The sequence below is a fragment of the Oxyura jamaicensis genome, chromosome 4, assembly GCF_011077185.1.
Source record: "Oxyura jamaicensis isolate SHBP4307 breed ruddy duck chromosome 4, BPBGC_Ojam_1.0, whole genome shotgun sequence".
NCBI classification, from domain to species: Eukaryota; Metazoa; Chordata; class Aves; order Anseriformes; family Anatidae; genus Oxyura; species Oxyura jamaicensis.
Genome location: NC_048896.1, coordinates 77,346,323 through 77,367,780, shown reverse-complemented (window position 1 = coordinate 77,367,780; position 21,458 = coordinate 77,346,323). Strand labels below are relative to the sequence as shown.

Below are 21,458 nucleotides of genomic sequence, written 5' to 3'. Positions count from 1 at the left end.
TTTTTTTTTTTTTTTTTTTTTTTTTTTTTTTAAAGTTGAAACAACTTCCTGTGTTTTCTTGCAGATGTGGTAGAATTGTCCCTGCTCTAACTAACCATCCTCTCCTTCTCTCTGGGAATTATATAATTCTCTAGGTTGTCAAATAATAGCCTTCTATAAATCAGATCTGTGAAGGACAATTTATTACCTCAGCCTTAAGTGGTGCCACTTTATCTTAATGTTTTCGTGTTAAATATTCTTTGATAGGAATTCTGCTTTAATGGTTACAATAAACAAAGACATGATTATTAACTGCTGGCGTCAAGAAATATGGGGTAGTTTTATCAATTGCCTTCTGAAATATAGATGTGAAAAAAGACTTCTGGCAAGCCTCCTCAGGTTAGTTCACTAATAAAGCTGAAAACATGGACAGACTTTGGAAAGGACAATGCGGTCAGCCCAACTGCTAATGCTTATTTATATATCGACACAACCTGGAATACAGGAACTCAATGACCTCTGATTTCAGCAGAGGGATTCCAATCATACCACCATTAACAAGCTTCCATGGGATTAATATTTTACTAGGGCATTTAAAAAAAAAAAAAGGGCAATTTTTCACTAATTTTTCTCTTTAGGTTTTCTCTTTAGGGAGTTTTTTTTTGTGGCTATGGCATATTTAATATTTTACACACAGCTTACTACAGGACAGGGCTTGCCATATGCATGTTCAAATAATTTGTGTGTGTGACCACTCTAACTAGATGTGCCACTTGGTATGTACCTTCATGCCTATTTTGTGACAATTATTTGTTTTCAAAAGCTGTACTTTCTGCAAGAGTTTTGGGATCACAACTTCACCCTACCTCAGTTTTATTACAAATGCACACTGTTTTCTTTTATTAGGTGACAAATATGAAAGTGGGAGAATTCTTAAAATATCTATATGCATGTGTTTAAAAAAAGTTGGTATAATTAAAATGCTTGGCTCAAAGCTGCAACTCAGAATACTTTGAAATTTTTAGTTCTCTAGAGAAGAAATATATACTGACATGTAACTTTCTTATATAATTAAATCTCTTTTTGCATTTTTTTCCTATTTAACTCATTCCCTTCCTACTGAAAACTGCTACTTTTTGACTGACAAAACATCCTCCAGGTCTGCTCTGTGAGAACATTGTGTTCTTCAAAGAAAGGTTGATCGCCCCATTTGAAGCTAAGAAAGCAGACGCCTAGATCTGCAACGGTAAGATACTGTAAGAGACGCTCATCTGACAAGTGCTTTAAAAAAATCCTTCACATTTAGGCTGAATTAGAAAAATATTTTTATTTACAAGAGTAAATGTAGTGCAAGGAGAGTGGATTTAACCCTCAATAATAATGCATAGATTGATGCAGTTGATAGACTGTGATCTAAATAATTTTGCAGAGGTGCATACACACCTTTTTTAAAGGTCAGACCTCTACTACAGCCACTTAACCTCACAGCCTTAAATCACACAGAAGACATTTGCACTCTATATTTATTATCCCATCTAATGTTTATAAAATAAATTGTCATTTAAACATGTATGTTAAAAAGGTACAGTAGAACATGACATAAATCCTTCTGAGTGTTACCTATGTAAGAAATGAAAACACATTGTTCACTCACTTCATGTTACCTGGTCACATTTAAATATTCTTTTATCTCATAAGGACTCTTTCTCTAATCAGTGGCTCTTGGGTGGGGTGGGAGAAACTTTAATTGTATCCCCAGGAAAATGCTGACATTCATGAAACTGACATTTGAAGAGTCAGCCCATAGGACTACTATGTTACGATCACATTGCAAATCTTCCCAGTATTTTTGTTTCAAAAGAAAGTACTTTCTGCATAGAAGAGCTAGGATGGAATGTAATATGTCAAGGAAGTATCACTGTATGTACCAAAGTCCTGACTGGTGTTCCACGGAATTTGGAAAGTGGAACTAGGTGGCTGGGTTTCAGTTTTATATCATTTCCATGCTTCCAACTCAGAAAACTCTGGTAATTGCACCAGTAAGATAAGCTCAAATGCAGTAAAGACCACCTAATAAGTTGTTAGACATCTGAGTAAGATATTTTCTTCATCAAAACCAGTGAGTTTTGCTCATTCTTCAGTTGGGTAAAGAGTGTGCCTGTGTTCTTGTAATCCTTCACTACAATACAGTATGATCATGTGTTGGGTATAGTGAGGTAAGCTGTACTCTCTGTTTGGACTGCTGAAGTTATTATAGGGGTGTTTTTTTTTTCTTAAGTTACAGTAGAGAAATTAGTTCAGTGGATTTTGGCTGTTGGGCTGCATTATTAATGCCAATAGTAGGGTTGGTTGCCACTTCTTAACAGTTGTCGTTGTTCATATCCCATCATCCTGGTAAGACATCAACCTTAAGAAAACTACATCTCAGCTGGTAACAAGAGGATTCTGAGGGTTTAACTCCTGCTCCACTGAATCATTTGACAAAGATTCATCTTGTTGCGCTGGCCGTGTAGCATCTTCATTGCTGTTCCCTGAGGAAGAAGCCTCAGCCAATGATGGTTCTGATCTTGTTCCAAGAGAATTACTGGCTACAGAAAAATGCCAAAATAAAGTATTTAAAAACTTCAATGCACCCAAGATGTCAATTTGCAATTTTATATCCATATAATATTAAAAAATAGACAATATAAATAAGATAATACTCAAACCTTACGAAATAGCAAAAGAAGACTATCTGTAATTTTAATTATGCCCTTCGTATATACACATAATTCCCAAGTTACACCCATTATAGCTAGTAAGAAAGGAAAACAAGGGTTCAAAGTTATTTCCATAGTCAGCCTATGTCCTAAATGGTGTCTATTAACTAGGAAATTCAAATAATCTTTTTATATTTAATGTTTATGGATAGGATTATTTTTTAAATCCTTTTCCATTTCAGTGTAGGTTGGCACTGTGGAAACTGACTTTTTATATTACAGAAGTATGTCAGAAAACTTTTTTTTTCTTCTTCCTCTAAAGAAAATACCTTTAGTGTAAGAAACTCTTTTCATAACAGGTAATGTTTATTTCACAACTTAATGATCAAGATTCTGTCTTGTGATTTAAAGGAAAATACTTGCCTGAAGCTGGCAATGCTTTTTAAATGATGATTTATTATTTTCACGTGATGTTTTTTTTCTCCTTTCCTTAGCAATGCTATTTTGTCTTTGACATCTCTTTCAGTGTGGTTGAGAAAGAAAATGGAGTTTTAATAGACTGAAGCCTGACATTTGGTTTTCAGTCTCTTAATAATTAGTGTCCCATGAGAAAACAGAACATACAGTTAACTCTTTAGTTCTGGACAAGAGGAATCTGTAATTGCTGATTCAAAGTATTACTGGATCTTTTACTGGTCTGAAGAGGCACTGTCTGCTGCCAAGTTACTCTAGCATACAAGCTCTATGACCCTCACTTTTACTTCCACCTCGTATCTGAGTGGATCCAGTCATACATAACATGGCACACAGTCTCATCACATAGTGAAGAGACAACATATGAAATCATACAGTCATATAATTAGTTTCTGCTCAGTCTCTTACAGTCAGTGCTTTTATTAAGAATCAAGGGTTTTATCAAGGGAAATTCTCCAGAAACTGACAGGCTTAAACCAGTTATCTGTGCCTCACTCACTTCATGCACTTCTTTACATCAAATAATGACTTGCATGACAAAGAACTTGCTCTCCATAGGGAGCTCTACCAAATCTAGAATTCCTGCTTGTATTTTGAAAGTTCTTCCTGGAAATAAAAAATTTTTAAAAAAATTGCTCTTCTACCATTTCTTCAGTTTTACTATGACAAATACTTACCAGATAGAGTCTGAAAATAGGGCACTGCAAATGCAATCAGAATGGATAAAAGAAAGGTTCCCATGAAGTATATCTGTGGCAGGAAGTTTAAAAACGTTAGATCCATGAAAAGCTGTGGTAGTGCTGCAAATGAACTAGCACATGTACCAAGGGAACAATACATACCAGAGTAGACTGTAAAATATTGTTCCAGAAAACTCTCATGTAAAAATAAAGCAATGCTAGTGAGCATGGACTAATTGATTCTTGGTTACTATGATTCCAGCACCTACAACCAAAAAAGATTAAAACAACTAATTAGTCCTACTTTGCAATTTTGTGGCACCTGTAATCTGGGAAGCTCTGGTGCGTTTGTAGTAGCACAGAAAAACAAGCAGATACTATTATCACTATCACAGACAGTAAAAACTCATAGAAATATCAGATTAACCTCATTAAGCATGGAATACTTTACCCTAGGAGCATATTTTTGTTTTCTGATGAGTCGACAACTAGCTACGCTAGGAGCCCCTGGCTAGAATCCAGGCTACCCTTGTCAAGCAATCACAATACAATCTCATATCCGAGACACTTTGCTCTGACTCGTATGAGTCAACTTGAATCAACAGCAATAGCACTTGTGTCAAGATTAGGCCTACAAAATTCAGTTGTCTGTGAAGAAGATTGTTGTCAAAAAAACATTCAGAGACAATGAGTACTATATAACGCACTCAGCACTCAAAGAGTGCTTTAGCTGACTAGCTGCTAGGCGTCTCTTGCGGGGTGAGCTGAGTTGCTTTCCATGAGGTAGGACTTCACCAAATAGGGGAGTTTAAGTGGCTAAATCACAGCTACTGTAAGCTTGATTTTTTTTTTTTTTAACCAAGCTGAGGAGGGGTGCATGGTGTAGGATGATGGCAAGTTGCTGTGGCGCTGACCATTCTGGAGTTACTCTCACTGCAACACAGCTGGGTTCAGCAAAGGCAAAATTCAGGTTCAAACTTACAACCCCAGGAAGCCCTATTTAGCTAAGTGTTAATTTTATGTGGATTGGAGGTAGTTTAGGGAACAAGTTCAGACTAGCTGCAGTGAATAACAATTTTGGTGGATTGTTGATGAATCAACAAGTGAGGCCTTAATGCCATCTCCACTCTTTTGTGTCACAACTCTCAGTGGCAAAACAGAAAAAAAAACACTTATTCCTTGTTCACAGATATGTATTAACTATTAGGTCCTCCTTCCTTAAAAATCTGAAAGGCAGTTCCACAAATCCACCAAATATTCTGTAAAATTTCCATTCCCACTGTGCTTTTCTAACACGTTACTTCATCTAGGTAAGGGAAACCTAAGTTCTCGTAGGTAAAGAGAGCTCTTAGGTAAACAGAACCAGAGTTCTTCAGCTGATTTCTGCACACACAGTACTTGCACAGCAGTTCAGACACCAGATCTGGAACATTCTCACACCTAATATTCTGGGTCACAACATTGGTGCCAGGACGCTCTGTGGCACAGATACACTGGAACATCTTTGCACAAACTATAGGAAGGACTGCTATTATCCCAGTTACACGCTTTTACATTCCATATTAAATTATGCTATATTTATCCTTAAAAATTGGTTTGGACAGTATACAAGTTGTCAGTGCCTAACTTATGAATTTAAATACACAGGATTGGAAAAGGCCTCCTAGATCATTAAATCCAGTCCTTGCTGTTTCAGGTAACCACATACAATCAAGTCTCTCATAACAGTATTTTTAGGCAGTTAAAGCATTTCAAGCATGTTGACCTTAACCTGCCTTAAATCATACCAGAGAACAAAGTTAATCATTACAGGAGATGCTGTTCTCAAAAGTAAATGCTACTCATGGAAAAACAGAAGATGCTGATTAAGGTAAAAAAAAAAAAAAAGACTCACCTATAATAAAGTTCCTGAAGAAGTGAAGTATTACCAGAATGCAATGCCTGATCAATTTCCAAGTGATCCAGAATGTAGGAAGGTATGGAGTTGCCCTCTTCTATCAGAAGGGCCAAATTAAAGAAACCCTAATAATAAAAAAGCATATACATGTTTTAATCATTGTTTTTTCATATGTGTATTTAAGGTCTAATATAAGCATCAAGTATCTAAATTATTATAACCGTCTTCTATAATTTAGTGTAATGTGATCTTCACTGAATAATTTTAAGAGCCTTTCCTCCTAATCATATAGCCATCTAAATCCAGAAAGTGCCAAAAGAATTAGCATTCATCTCTTGTGACAGTTTTCTGAGAAGCTGTTTGAAAAAAGATCTGAGCTTTCTCACTTTTACTTGCTCTTTACATACAGCCACAAAATCAAACCGTGATGTTTTATCTACCACAGAAATATAGACTGAAAGCAGGAATAAATTCCTGTTCTGTTACCAATTAATTCCCCTCTACCTAGATCAACAGAAATCAGAACAGTGCAACTGAGAGCAGAAACTTGCTCCAAGAAATTTAAATCCCTAATCTTACACTGCTGCCTACTTGGGCTAGTCCTAGGAATCAACATGAAGATAGGAATCTTCATTAAGATAAACACAGAGGAGACGTATGGCAGGGTTTCCCATCCGCCTGGCTTGCATACTTTAAAAGAACTGTTCATGTTTATCATCTTTCTTTTGCTAGTTTATCAGTCATGTTTTGTCCTAATATCCTCAAAGGATATCCCATATATACTACCTCTGAAAAATTCACATACAAGATATTATCTGGAGACACTGTCAGAGGTACAGGGAGAACAGAAGATTGCATCTGGGATATTTCAGAAGGATGTGAAGGCAGAACAGGGCATTTAAATGCTGCATGTCTTTGGTAGTGTAACGTGGTATATCTTTTCACTATAAAACATTTTAAAATGGGAGCTTTTGTTGGTGGAGTGAACAAAATTCACCCTAGGAGACATTCGGTATGTCATTGAAAATGGACTGGTCTTCTAGTTTATTTCCTAAAAAGAGCAATGGATAGAACTGGAAGAAAACTCAGGTAGTCTATTAACACTTCTCCTTGCAGAAACAAAAATTACAAAGGTCACAACAGAATCAAATCTGTCAAGGATGGTAGCACTGAGTTAGGCTCTTCCCCCTATGCTTTCAAGGCACCTTAACCATAGGACTGTCCTATTCTAAGTCTACCTTCTGACCCACTAGTATCTTGACATAATTTTAACTTATGCAAGTCTCTTCAGTGCACAGATGTAGCCATGCAGAGTAACTACTCTCAGGTGAATCTTCAGATTGTTCTAAACTCTGGTGTTTTATTGACACATTACAAGCATAGACCGACCTGCGAATCTCCCTCTAATGCAGCTTGTGCATACATCCGCACAGACAGCTCAAGGTCTTTAGACTGGTTCTGGTAGCCATAATAGTAGAAATCTCCCATCTTCAAATAAGCTGTGGAAGAAACCAGTAGCACGTCATTTAAAGCATTTGTAGAGAGAGAATCAAATAACTAGAAATATGATGGAGACATTTCTAATGTTTCTATTTAAAGCAGTGTGTCTTCCCCTCTGATCGTCTCTATGACTGCTTCACATCTCACTGACTACTGAAAATATTTATTGTGGCTGAAATTTTTCATGGTTGCTCTTTAATACATTAATTCAGTGAACGATATTGCTACTTTTACAAAAACAGACTTAGAGACTTCACACTGTATTCCCTCTTCACTTGCTGAGTCTGTCTTCGGGCAACCTGTAGCCTTATTATTCATGTTAGCCTTACTACCTTGGTAAGTTAGTTTCAAATCCAATCCCACCCAGGACAACTGTAGGGGTAGAGTTTTCCTGGTCTAGAAGGAAGCAATGCCCAGCAAACACTTTACAAATATCTTTCTCTCATACTGCATAGTACTGAAATGCTGCAAAGGACTACAGCATTGGCTCACTGCACTGACCTATGCTAAAGAATTTATGAACTTCCACGTCCATGCTTATATGAACTAAGCCATGCCAAAACGGTCTGAAATACTTCTAAACCTTGCTTTGTGTGTCTATTGTAGTTATCTAGAAGTCCATGGGAAAAACAGGTGGGATTATCGCATAGGTCTTCCAGGGAGCAAGTCAGTCCCAACAGCAAAGGCAGAAAGACTACATGGAGCGGCTGGCACAGGTGCAGAGTGGTAGGTCACGAACACTGCAGTGAATCATAACGAGGAGAGCTCCCCTTGACCATATCAGCCACGTCATTCCAGCCTGGTTCTAAGGACACTCCAGGAGTAAGCACTGGCCTTGAAGTTATCCTGTGTTGCACTGGTTGCCCTGGGAATCTCTGCTGCCAGAGTTAGACTCTCTCAGCCCCAAGCCCTACACTGGGGATTCAATCCTCCGCTACTGCAGAAAGCAAACTCTAGGCCTCAGATGAAACTCCCTCCTTATGTTACTCATGTGAAAAAAGTAATAAAATCCTTCCTTTGATGAAGTCAGCAAGTCTTCTTTCCTTCAGTGGAATCAGTCTCACCCCATGAGTCTGAACTTCAGAAGCTTCTCTAATGTAAGATTTCACCTATCTATGAAGTCAAAACTGCATCTTGCTAAGCCATCAACAAACTCCTCATAAAAGCTAACAGGGCATGTCACCTCCTGTGGCTTTAGACTCTGTCAACGTGGTATTTAGTTCCAATGCTGCTATGTATTTAAATTAATAGCTTGAATTATTTTTAGACTGCACTTTTTCATGTGTTTATTACAAAGCATTTAAACTTTCTTGTGAGACAATCAGATGAATGTGTAGATGTACTTAAAAACTCTTTACAAGACCCCAAAATGACTTACTCAATAAAGTCACTGATATATTAAAATTTAAGACCAGAGGAATTTAACTTATACTTGAATGAACCTTCTCTTCCAGAAAGGGATACCTTTTGTTTGACAGAGACAGAGAATCCTTCAGTTCCCCCACAGTAATCTGTGCCTATGTTGATAAACTCTGTACCCTAATAGAAAACTCACAATAAATTAGATAAAGAATCCTTTAGCCTCCATTTGTTTCTCATGACTCAATTACGATATGGAGGTATATTTGCTTTTAGATTTTCTCTTTGATAAACTAAACAGCGTGAGCTCTTAAAGTCTACTGCTATTTTTTTTTTCTTAAATGTTAAGTCAATTGCTCAGGCTCTTAAAGGTCTGACCTGCTCTAAGCTTAGCTTTTTTTTCCTTCTCTTCAGATGTTATCCCACAAAGTGAAAATTCTCAGAAAAGGTGTGCTAAAACACAACACTTAAAACACTTATTTTCTAATATTCCTATCAAAACACTGAAAAGGAAGTCTGTAAGCATGGATTACTCTTCCCTTAACTCGCTTAATCACACAGAAGTTGCAACAGATGTAATTTTTGAAATAAAATAAAAAATCAGAAAGAATTCCTTATACATACCAAATGAGGGTGCATTGATTTGAGATGCAGAGAAATTGTAGTATCTCCAAACACAATCAGTTGCTAGGTATTTCCTTGCTAGGTCCTGGAAAGAAGATGAATTCATCCATTTATAACACACGAGATATTAGGATAATGTTATTATTAATGGGTGTTCCTTTTAGGGTAATGAGATGTGAATACATTTACTTACTGGTCTTTCTTCACAGAGGTGTGCTAAATTTGATTGTGACACTTCGATCCCAGTTTCAGCTGCTAGAACATAATGCAGCAGAGCTTCATGCCTAACGTTTGATAAAATAGATTAGTGAAAAACCTAACAAAAATCACAAGTGTTTCAGTTACAGTGAAAATTAATAACTAAATTGATTAAATCACCTAGGAGCAAAATTGGATATGAGGCTTAAAAACAAGATGCTGGCAACTCATGCAACAGCTACATCTACTGTCAGCACGTGGTGTAACAAGCACAGCTGGATCTCAAGAATTTTTTCTCTTTTGTATTGAAACTAGACTGGTTCCTGTGTGCATTTATTCTTTTGAGGTGCAAGACTGATAATAAAGCTGTATTGATATTAAGCCCAATCAACTTTTAAAATGTTTTGGAAAAAAAACATTCTTAAAAGATTCTTTCCCTCTGCAATTAAAAAAATAATCTATTATTAACATACTTGTATTCATATCTGTCAAAAATTCATCTTTGGTGCACTTTACCTTTTACCCATTTATTTATGTGACTTTGTTGCTCTGTCTTTATAGACTACTGGCTCTTAGGAACAGGAATTCTCTCTCGTACTTCAATGTGTACGAGAATAGTCTCAGTCCCCCTCTAACTCTAGGCATTTCATTTACTGTAAAGTAATTAATAAAATATCATTTTGCATTTGCAACGCAGTATTTCAGTGTAGTGGTACAGCACTACAGCATTGCCTATGATGCCGGGGGACAGCATCTCTTTCCTGTTCTCTGTCCCTCATCTACTCAATAGTGTGAAGACTGTACTTTCAGAAAAAAATAAATGAGAAGTTACAAAACGAAGTCTTTTTCCTGCTATTTTATGTACTACTTTGTGCACCTTTTTCCTATTAGACTTCCTACTGAAGGGTGATGCTTCCAATGACTTTCTCCACGGCATAAAGCTAGAACTATGGCAGGTTTCAGGGTTCGTTGGCGTAACTGGAAGCAAACACGGTTACCTAACATTTGACTTCAGGAGTAGGTACTTAAGTGAAGAAACTTTAAACAGAACTGTGAAAGCAGTTGCCCCTAAAGAATAAGCATGTGTAACCTCCTGTTACAAAACTGCTTTTGCAAGATTACGAATTCTTCCTTAGTACTTGTCCTGTGAAACCATCTGGGATAATGGAGGCCTGGCACCAAAGAAGGAATCGAGGATACCTAAGCCGGGCAATTAATTCTTCTGATCCTTACATCTCAAAGGACAATTCAGAAAATAAACTACATTTAAGATCTCTGAATCAGTCTCTGAAGATAAAACAACCTCAACTCTAACAGGTGTGTTTGACATGCAGCAGCTAACAGCAATAACTGAGGGACAGGTATTATTTAGTCTGCTTGGCAGTGTAACAATGCACACCTGTGCAAGGTACATGAACAAATATTCAGAGGCAAAGATTTCAACATGAACACATTTTTATTTAAAAGAGATGACTAGCAGACCAGCATTTGACTGTCCGTACACTTCCAGTCTCTGGCACCTACAGTGGGCGTCTAGCAGATTCTTCCTCCTACCTGCTGACACCAGACCTTAATGCCCTACCTTTTGGGATCTGAATGCCCTGTCAAGTGTATATGACTTTCTTGGGATTGTACTCAGGGTAGAGTCACAGGTTGCACGTCAGAACCTGTACAGAAATGGTAACAGATTTTTTCAGTTCTGAAATGTGAGGTCAGCTCTCAGGAGAAACGCCTGTGATGGACCAAATAGAAAGAATCTTCTGCCAGGAACAGGTTACTTCGAAACAGTCCACTGACAGTTTCTCATAGATCTTATAAGTCCACAGCATTAATTAAGTGCTAGCAGGGGCAGCCTGCATGGCTAAAAGGGCCGTTGTCATAATCACGTGACGGTTTCTACAGTTTGATGCCTGCATGCACAGTATCTGGTGCTTATGCCTACAGGTCACTGCAAAATGGAGCGTTAACTTGGAGGTTATTTTGAACCCTCTTTGTTGTCTCATTGGATACTGTGGCTTCCTGTTATACTTCAGGGAAAAGAGAATATTAATTATTTATCAAAAAGAACAAAAATAACCAGAGCACCCTGAGTTTTCATGACTGAGTTTTCATGGAAGCAGCCTGAGTTTTCATGGAAGAACTGCTGTCAGCATCAGTTCACACTATCAGCCAGCTGAGCCCATGATGAATTCACTTGTAAAATGCCTTGCCTACTACTAGAGACTATTGCTAACCTGATGAACAGCAACAAGGCATGTCTTATCTCAGCATTGTGCATCACTACTTGCACTGCATTGTTACTTCTCCCTGCCTTGAGGCTTATGTTCCCTAGAGTTTGCTAGCTAAAAAGACACATGAAAAATAAAACGTGAAGTAAAACATTACAATTTCATTGTTTGGGTTTTCCCTCAGACTGTTTCTTATCAAGCCCAGAAAGTCCCCAGTGCAAAAGCAACTATTGCCTGCATCGTCCTGAGGCAGCATGCACTTGCTCAATAATGTACTTTCAGAAACTCTCCTGAATTTCAAAATGGTGTGTGCCTTGCCAGAGGTACCTGGTCAGGCACATGGGAAAGGAAATTTTCTAATAAACCACAGAGTCGACTATGCAAGCCTAAAAATTATATAGAAGAGAGAAAATGTGTGGTTTTTAGGAACAGAGTGAAAAAAGAAGTGGAAGGCATTCCTCTGGCTAATCCAGTGCCCATTACATACAGCAGTACTACCAAATGATATTAGAATACAAAAAAATTATTGGCCCTGCTGTTTCCTGCACTCGGTCTAGCGCAAAAACCCCGTGCTATACTACAATCTGGAGAACCTGCCTATTTCTAGATATCCCTTGAGAAGACTGTTACCTTTAAAAACAAGACTGGCAAAATCTTCAAGAACATAGTGAGCTTAATGAATAGGAGCATTTTATTTACACATCGGTTTAGTCTGTTTTAACTTTAACTATACTCCTTGGGATGATCAATACCTTCCTTCACACTCTGCATACGGACTTCAAGGGTCCTCTGTTGTTTGCTCCACTAATTTATATACAGCCACTGGTAATGTGAGTTTGTGGGCTCTAGATGCAACACTATTTCACTCCACAAACTCTCCCTTTTGATCCTGTCAAAATGGCTGAACTTCAGGTCAACTCCTGCTTCCCTTTATGTCAATAGGTGTTTTGACGCTAATTTCAGTGATGCTACTGCTTTTTTTTTTTTTTTTAGGTGATGGCCCAATGTTGATTGTTTTATCATGCTATCAAGTAATTAAGTAATTAAAAATGGAACATGAACTTGAAGAGAACAGAACAAACATACCATGAAAGTTCCAGATAAGCATTGAGTGCTTTTCTGATGACATGACCTAAGTAACCGTTCTTCTCTGCAATATGTTTTGCCCAGCTGTAGAGAAAAGAACAAAGAAATATGAACAGTTGTGCTGCAGTAATGTTATCCCAACTCACACTGACGTGAAGGACACGAAGGATATGCGATCACCTTCTGACCTATTTCATAAAATAAACTGTGGGATTTCACAGTAATTGCTGCATCAGTCATGCAGGTGTTGACTGAATGAGAACACATTTGCCCATTCATCTCCATGAACATACTGGAGACGTCCTGTGCTTTTTCTTGGCAAAATTATTTAATTCTTTGAAAAACAAAACCAAAAAACCTTAGTCATATAAGTGCTACAATTTCTCAGCAGTCTTTTTATATCACATTGAAAGTTGGCCATCTCTCACCAAGGAAATATGCACTGTTTTGTTACACACACTGTTTTTTTTTTCTTTTTATTTCCCTTGGAACAACTCAGAGATCCTATTTACTTGTGCATCTAGAAGCCCACCAGAACAACTCAGCATCTCTCACAATCTACCAGTCATTTAAATAATACACATATTCATGGGGATCAAACTTTACTGCAGAAGAATTCTTTTCTCAGGGAGGTAAGTACAATGAAGTAAAGGATATTTTGACTACAGACTTGAAAGTCATCAATAATCAAAATAAACCCACCAAAAATATGTTCTCCTTTAACAAATGATTTAATTCCTTACATTACAGCTTTTTCTGGATCTCTGGGGAAGTCTTCCATATTTCCCGTGATGTAGTACAGAGAACATCGTAAAGTCCCTTCTATATGTCCTCCTTGAGCAGCTTTATAGAAATAGTGTGCAGCTACTGTCTGCAAAGAAACAAGACACAACTAGCAACTCCACATTATTAATGCTTACTGAGTTTTGTTTCCCAAGTCTCATATTATTAAATAAATTAAAAGCAGCAGTTGGCTAATGCAGGCCAACTGCTTTTAAATGATTTTAGTGCACTTAGGTGAAATGAATTCCTCACTTCAACTTTTTAAGAGTTTAGGCCCCCCCCCCATTTTTTTTTTTTAAAAAAAGAAATTCTGAACAATAAATAGAGAAGTGTCTAAACATACATCTGACACCTGGCAGTATACAAGCTTTACAGAACTAAAATTAGGTACTAGTAGGGAAATTAATAAGGAACACTGCAGAACAGACACAGACTGGGACTTTTACAATGGCGATACCTAAGTGAAGGCTGCAGAGCAATAGCAATGCTCAGCATGCCTTGCTGTGCACAGCCACACTTCTCAAGTCTCTGAAACTTCCATAAAAGATAATTGAGACTGAGCAGGCAGGGACAGAGCCACAAAAGCAGGAGGGCTGTGGGACTCTACATCTTATCCTTACAAAGAGCAACCTACAACATAAACCAAAGCAACATACAGCCTGAAGTAATTTATTTCAGGAACTTTTTAACTATCCGTATCTCTTTTCTGTGCGTGACCAAAGACTTCAGAGTATCCATCACTGCCATAACAAAGTACTTCTTCCTTCCCATAGCTTTGATCAATAAAGAAACCTGGGCACTTTTAAGGGTACTCTTACAACCAGTGCACTCTGAACAGTGTATTTCAGTCCCCAGGGAAGGGAAACATGTTTGTCAAAAGCACACACTGGTGAGCGCAGCAGAAATGCTCACTACCTGGAGTACATCCAGATCTCAGAACCCCCAGGCCACACTGAAGGCTTCCTTTAGCTCTGAGCACAAGGTCTGCTTGCATTTCTTACAGCCTGCCTCACCGTTTGTGCTGTTGGTCAAGAACTACCTACACACAGCATTTTTTGCAAAGGTAATTAATGGAAATATGATCAATGAAAACCCTTCTTGTTAGGGAAAATATGTTTCTTACTGACACACACAAAATTAAACAGGCTATATCACAGAAAGTGGCAAAACAGTGCCATCTACCATGATTATATTAAACAGTCACACTTGTGAGTCTGGCTTGAAAGTCTTTTAATGCAGTGCTGAAGTTTGCAGAAGCAATGTGAATACAGCATAGCTGTTTACAAGTTCAGGGACAAGATTCTGCTGCTTTTGTCCGTTGTGGAAAATATCCTTCCCCGTAGAGTACCAGGGAAGTCATCAGAGCTGAGAAACTAGTCTGCTTGACCCAGGGTGGCAAAGTTAGGAGCTAAACCTACAACTGCTTTGCTTCTAAACTTAAGGAGCACAAACACACATACACAAGCGCAGCTGAGAAATTTGAGTAACGTCTCTCTCTCTCTCTGAGCAATCTGACTGAATTCCCACTACCACTCCTCTCTATGAGGAAAAGCACCAAAAACTGACTCCGAGTAAGCAGAGCAATCTCAAGAATGAAGCCAAAATGTGTAAATTGGGCCTTAATATAAAAAAAATAACACTCTAAAATATTTACTTACTTGATTTCTACTGGGTACTCCAGGGTAAATCCCATCTAAATAAAGCACACCAAGGTTGTAAGATGCATCTGGATTTCCAAGTTCTTCAGCAATTAACCAGTGTTTGGCTGCTTTTCTGTAGTCTCTTTTAAAATTGTGGTAATACCATCCCAATCCATTCACTGCTTGTGGCAAGCCCTTAGGGAAGAAGGGCAGTCTCTGGTCACACATCAACTCTGCTTTGGATCAATTCCAACCTGCTGCCTAATTTTGGGTCTTGTCATGAGCTTGCCTGTCTGGACACCTGGCACATGCATCCAACCAAAATTCCAATTGGGATGGAGTTATAAAAGGTTTGCCTTCCCCCCCCCCCCGTTTTTTCCTTATGGCCTCATGTTGACAGTAAGGGATTATAAAGTCACTCCCTTAGAGCCTCCCACTGTTCATTAAGGAATGATTGCACCCTGAAACCCAGGTCCTCTGTCTTCTTATTCTACAGAGTCTCAGCCATGTCTGCATTCAGACCTGTAGTTGGTGACAAGAACAAACTGTGAATGTTTTTCACTGATTTCCTCTGCAAAGCCTAAATAAGAGAGGTATTCTTGTGTGCACGTGCAGTGGAAATAAGGGAAGGTGATAAGAAAAACAAGGGAGATAATTACACTTCCAGACAGGATTAGCAATCAAAACCAAACCAAACCAAACCAAAACCAAAACCAAAACAAAAAAAACACACTTCTTTTAAACTCAAACATTTCTGTAAGAATAAATAGGAAGCAACGAACACGGAATTTTACAATGTTCTCAAAACACAAGTACGTGTTTTATTTGACTAACCCCACACAGATTTTTAATACACATTAAGTTGCATCATTAACTCAGTCAGCATGGATTGTAAGGAGAAAATCTTCCTGGGACACAGTTTTTATTTTGGCTGCAGTGAGTCACTGTCTCCTTGCATAAACTCATGTCATGGATCAAATGGTGGCTGTAAGTTTGCCAGCAGTTCAAATTGCTCAGCACCAATAAATAGGTTTGGACATGTTATTTTCTCTTACTTGAGAATGAATATTTAATAGGAACCCTGCCAGAAACGCTGACATAAGGTATAAACTACCTAAAAAAATCTCAGTGCACAAATCCAAGCTATTTGCTTGCTACTGTCTGCCAAAAGCTTCTACACTGCACAGTCTCTTTCTGTGATCTCTGTAATAAGAGCTGTATACTACTGGCACTTACGAAGGCCCTCTGGAAAAGGATTTCTTTTCCTTTCAAATTGGAACAGTGTTGCTTGCTTAGTCATTAATATCCAAAAGCCGTTCAACTTTTCAATAATGACGGTGTTCTTTTTCTATAGAAAACGTACATGGGAGCATAAAAACTTAAGTAATCTGGGGCTAGCAAAAGTAAGGAAATTGTTGTTTCTAGGCTGTTCCCAGAGATTTGCTCCTCAGATCCCAAGTTAAAGGACATTTTGTCATATTGTCAAGCTATTCTGTTTATTCAAGTCTTTCCCAAACTGTCCAAAGAATAGGTATTCTCTTGTGTTTCAAAGAGGTGACAGAAACAGTACTGTATTTTTTCTGGTGGTGGTCAATAATGAAGTCCCATGGACACTATCAGAAATTTAACTAGTTCTGGTTTTCTGGAGCAAGGAAGGTAACCAAGATCTAGGTACTGCTTTATTTATTTATACAAAGCAAGGTAAGAAACATATCATGGCCTGGGTAATCTGACAGCACTAGATCAACAAAAGGAGTAAGGCTTCTCTTCTCTGTGGTGCCTGTCAGTCTTTTCCCCAGCCATGGAAAAATTAGAAGGCTTTGGGACACCCAGATCTTCTCCCTGACATAGGAGAGATGTCCAGAGAGAACAAGTATGGCCTTTTTACATTTACCAGCATCCACCTAGAGAGACTGGCATGTCAAAAACTCAAGCTTGGTGGGTGCTTTCATGAAAAAACATTTTTAGCATGGTCTAAAAATGCTTTGGAACATGAAACAAAAACAAACTCTTGGATAAACTACTCACTCCGTAAGTCACTTAACCATCATCAAGTTCAAAAAGACGTAAGGAAAGAGAGTTCTTTTTCTTACACAAGTTTGTCTCATTTTGAGTGTTCTGCTCTCTCAGGGAAAATAAGTCTTTCACCATTCATGGTGAAAGCAACTGGAAAAACTATTTTTATACAGAATTATGATAATATGTATTTCATATGAAGCAGAGATCATTAGTATTAGCACCTAGCATAGTAGTTTTATGACAAAATATTGTATTTTACCTTGGCTGCTGCTTTCTTCATCAATTCTAATGCAAGCTTTGTGTTCTTTTTCACACCTTGGCCCTAGGAAATGGATATATGAAATAATCATTGTTTACAAATACAGAATATAGGCTAATGAAAATTCACGTCATTCAAAATGCATTTTAACACTGATACTATTATTTACTAGCTGCCATTCAGCTTCAAAAAGCTACAATTTAAAATGCAGCTTTGTGCCCATCCTTTATTCACAGCTTTACAAAACCTTAATGATTCAGTCTAAGAAAAATTATTTCACCATATGGTCCATGTGATTTTTATGGGTATATAATATCACACACATTTAATTTTCAGCAGCTAAGGAAAAATTAATAGGTGCATGGATTGTTCACAATTTGGTAATACATAAGAGCTCTCATCTTGCCTGAAAAAGGATGTCAGAGTGCCTCCAGAGGAAATACACAGATGTTATGCTGATGATGTCCATATAAATAAATTCCAGACACAGGTCAAATAGACTACGGATGCTCAAAATTAACACAAACAAAACTTAGGCAAGCATTTTGTAGAGAACAGCCCTTCAATGTCAAAGGAATGAGACAAACATCTAGCAGATCTTTACTAGAATCTCTTAATTTTTCATATTGTAGGCTGACTGTCTTACGGGCAACACAGTTTAACTGATATTGCTTATTTGACTCAGCTGGGGTTAGACCGTAGTTTAGCACCTGTCATCTATTACTTCTAGTACAGAAAAAAAAAAAAAACAACTTCATCAGGAGACAATTAACTCCTACTCAAACAAAATCCCCATTTAGAGATTTAATAAATGGCATTCTAAGACATTATAAGAAAGGATCTAATTTTTACCTACAACTCTACATCCAGGCCTTTCCCTGCTACTAGATATTTTGAGCTAACAAGCCATTAAGAATAATTAGGGTCTACAATTAAGGTGGTGTTTTGATCCTGAATCTGTCTAGGAACAAACTGACTAAACTCATTTTCACTTGTTCTTTTTAATATTTTTTGACATATCTGGTAAAAATCAACACCAGCTCAATAACTATTAACTGGTTTTCAGAGTAAATCCAAAGTCACCTGTACACACTCACAATGCATCATTGTGGATGACTCAGAAACGTGAATGTTTCTAAGGAACGATTTTTTGAAGTGAACACATGAAACATGACTTACCTTAAACAGCACAATGGCATAATCATATATTAGCACTGGATCTTCTGTTTCTGTTGCACCCTTTGCATACCATTCTATTGCTGCTTCAGGATTTTTTGCCACTCCTTGCTGGCCCCAAAATAGCATCTGAGCCAATCGTTGCTAAAAGAAAACAAGGTAAACACCAACATCATAAAGATTAGTACTGAGATCGGAATTCAGTGGAATCAATTTTTGCAGGTTTAAATGGCCTTCAAATGTGTGAAGAAACAATTTATGTCCTTGATAGTTTGGAAGCAACTAGTTATCAGGAATATACATTGGGCTTCCCAATAATGGAATGTACTGGTAACAAACCTCCAGTAGGGCTGCCTTTTACAGGCCATGAAAGTCTGGCTTGATTTAAGTGCCAGTTTTTTTGATTTAAGTTGATTTAAGTATGTGACAAAGGCAGTGGTAAATGTATGTAAATGATGCAGTACTACAACACTGCTGCTGATCTGACCACATCACGTCAAATATAAATCCAGGGAAAATGATCAGACCAGGAGTTTGCTAAGTCTCGGTAATTCTTCCCTTTTTCCTTCCTTTGTTGTTATAACAGTTTACATGGCCACTAGCCATTTTCAGACAAAAAACAAAGGATATAATACAAGCTTATAAATAATAAGTAATTCTGGGTTTATAGAAAAAAAAGTCTGCTTCACTCTTCTCTGCATCTTTCATATGCAGTCTACAAATGCACGTACATGCAGGTGTATAAAACCAAGAAGGGAGAAAAATATTACTTTATACCTGTGCAGCTGCATTTCCTCTTGTTGCTTCATGCTTTAACCACATAAAGACATCACCATTTTCTTTTGTTTGAGCTTTTAGCAGTTCATCATCCATCAGCCTTATAGTTTCAACAAACGCCTAGAGTAGGTGAACAGAATAAAAAATATTACAAAGGATTTCATACACCTGCCCTCAAATGAAAAAGTTGCCTGTTTCCCATTTAGTCTTAAAAATTCAGTGGTCAGTTCTGAGTTTTAAAATTCTCACCACCATCTTTGCTGGCCGGAATATTAAGGGATACCAATACATCCAGTTATAGTACAAAACTGTAAGTTCACTCTACATTGGAAGACAACGTCAACAGCAGAAAAAAAAATAATTGTTTTAAACGGACTCAGTGCAATTAAACACACAAAGTGCTCTTCTTGACTAAACTTAAAATGAAAGGAATTTTCATTTTTTTTTTTTTTTTTTTTTTAAGGCTTTTTAGTTTGTATAGAAATCTCTCTCAAAACAGAACAAAAAACCAGCTGGCAGACAGCTTAATGAAGACGTGCCCTACAACACAGTGTTTGTACCTACGTGGTTCTCTGCTTGTTCTTCAGCAATCAAAGTCTCTCTACTGTTTATATAATAACCAATAATCATTCTTTCAGAATTCTAGTACTGGCCTACCTTGAGTAGTCTTTACAGATAAAGCTGTGCTATCTGCTGCTCAGCACCTAGTTCTGAGGTCATTTTGCTGTAACTTTATCTCCTCCGATAGATATTTAACAACCAAATATTTTACATTTGATTATAGAAAAGGTAGAAGTACTGAGAGGATAATTCATGTTTTGCTTGAACTTCCTGATGCTTCGCTACTGAAACAGTGGACCAGATGTTTAATAACGATGGCCAGTAATATTAACGATTAAAAGTCTGAGTGAGATATTAGTGCCCAGGAGTTAAGACGTACACTTTATTGAAAGATACGCATGTGGACAATTCTGGGGATTTTAGATTAACTTCGATTTGTTTCCCCTCTTCTTATGAAATGAAGTAATGATACACATAATGTGGTGGATTTTATAACAATCAGATGTGTTAATGCATGTAAAGCATAAAGAAGATTAAAATATTCTGTTCACATAATTAATATATAAAAAGTCAGTTGGAAAAGAAGATAAATCCAGATATACTTAGAATTCTTTTACCTGTTCCCCTTTTATAGTGTGTTGATCCAAGGATGTCTTTATCGCAATATTACTGTAATAAGCATACGACAGCTCCAAATCAATTGGATAGTTGTTAATGCCTTGGTAATGTTTATAGCCAAGATTCATCACAGCAAGTCTTTCATTCCCCTGAGCACCAACCAAACTATACAGCAGTCCCTGGCAAAAATCAACAGAAAAACATGAGTGAATTCACTGCACATCTCATATATTTAGCATTTTGCGATTTACAGGGAACAGAGTGTTCATAATGGTAGCTGATATACTAGCTATATAACGTAAACACAGTAACAGAACCGAGCATCATCCCAAAGTAGCTGAAATTTCCTTTATATGCAAAGAAAGCTTTTAAAGAAAAGTTAGATTTTCTAATTACTTTTAAAATATCGCCTTTACACTGCAACCACTAAACATGTGATTTTTAATGCCACTTTAATATAGTGTTAATTATATTCTGATACCTTCTATACTCATCAGTGACATATCTCTACTGTTACTGACATCAACTAGAGTTTTAGCACTGAATTCAGTGGAAAAGGAGGCTAACAAACAGCATGTAAAAGCTTTACCCTAAGGAACTGACAGGACGAGGAGATTGAGACTTGTGGCTTACAAGATTTTAGCACAAAGCTCCCTCAAGCTACACAATAGGTGGTGCTAGAAATAGTCTGGGTACTGCACATTTGCCAACATCATTTTCAACAGTATTACAATTTTTCACCTGTGCTGCAATAAAAACAGGGGTGGGTATTAAATTATTCCCTACACTATATGAAGCAGATCCAATAAAGAAATTTGTTAGCCTCCATAATTAGTACTAGGTACACTTCATAATTAGGGTATAAAAAAAAAGGTTCCTGTTTAAGGTTTCTTGGGTTTGT

At 37.4% G+C, this 21,458-nt stretch overlaps 1 protein-coding gene across 2 annotated transcripts in view; it reads right to left on the bottom strand.

Moving 5' to 3' along the window:
* Window positions 1-1,287: 1,287 nt before the first annotated feature.
* SEL1L3 (SEL1L family member 3) overlaps window positions 1,288-21,458 on the bottom strand; it is a 37,687-nt gene continuing 17,516 nt past the window's right edge. For both annotated transcript variants that reach the window (XM_035324739.1, XM_035324740.1), the window contains exons 11-24: window positions 20,557-20,736; window positions 19,379-19,498; window positions 18,605-18,745; window positions 17,426-17,488; window positions 15,166-15,342; window positions 13,468-13,595; window positions 12,725-12,808; window positions 9,406-9,496; window positions 9,213-9,297; window positions 7,119-7,228; window positions 5,727-5,854; window positions 3,995-4,097; window positions 3,830-3,902; window positions 1,288-2,567 (exon numbers count right to left, since the gene is read on the bottom strand). In XM_035324739.1, the coding sequence (XP_035180630.1) occupies window positions 2,404-2,567; window positions 3,830-3,902; window positions 3,995-4,097; window positions 5,727-5,854; window positions 7,119-7,228; window positions 9,213-9,297; window positions 9,406-9,496; window positions 12,725-12,808; window positions 13,468-13,595; window positions 15,166-15,342; window positions 17,426-17,488; window positions 18,605-18,745; window positions 19,379-19,498; window positions 20,557-20,736 (1,647 nt within the window). In that variant the 3' untranslated portion in view covers window positions 1,288-2,403. The remainder of the gene's footprint in view (window positions 2,568-3,829; window positions 3,903-3,994; window positions 4,098-5,726; window positions 5,855-7,118; window positions 7,229-9,212; window positions 9,298-9,405; window positions 9,497-12,724; window positions 12,809-13,467; window positions 13,596-15,165; window positions 15,343-17,425; window positions 17,489-18,604; window positions 18,746-19,378; window positions 19,499-20,556; window positions 20,737-21,458) is intronic.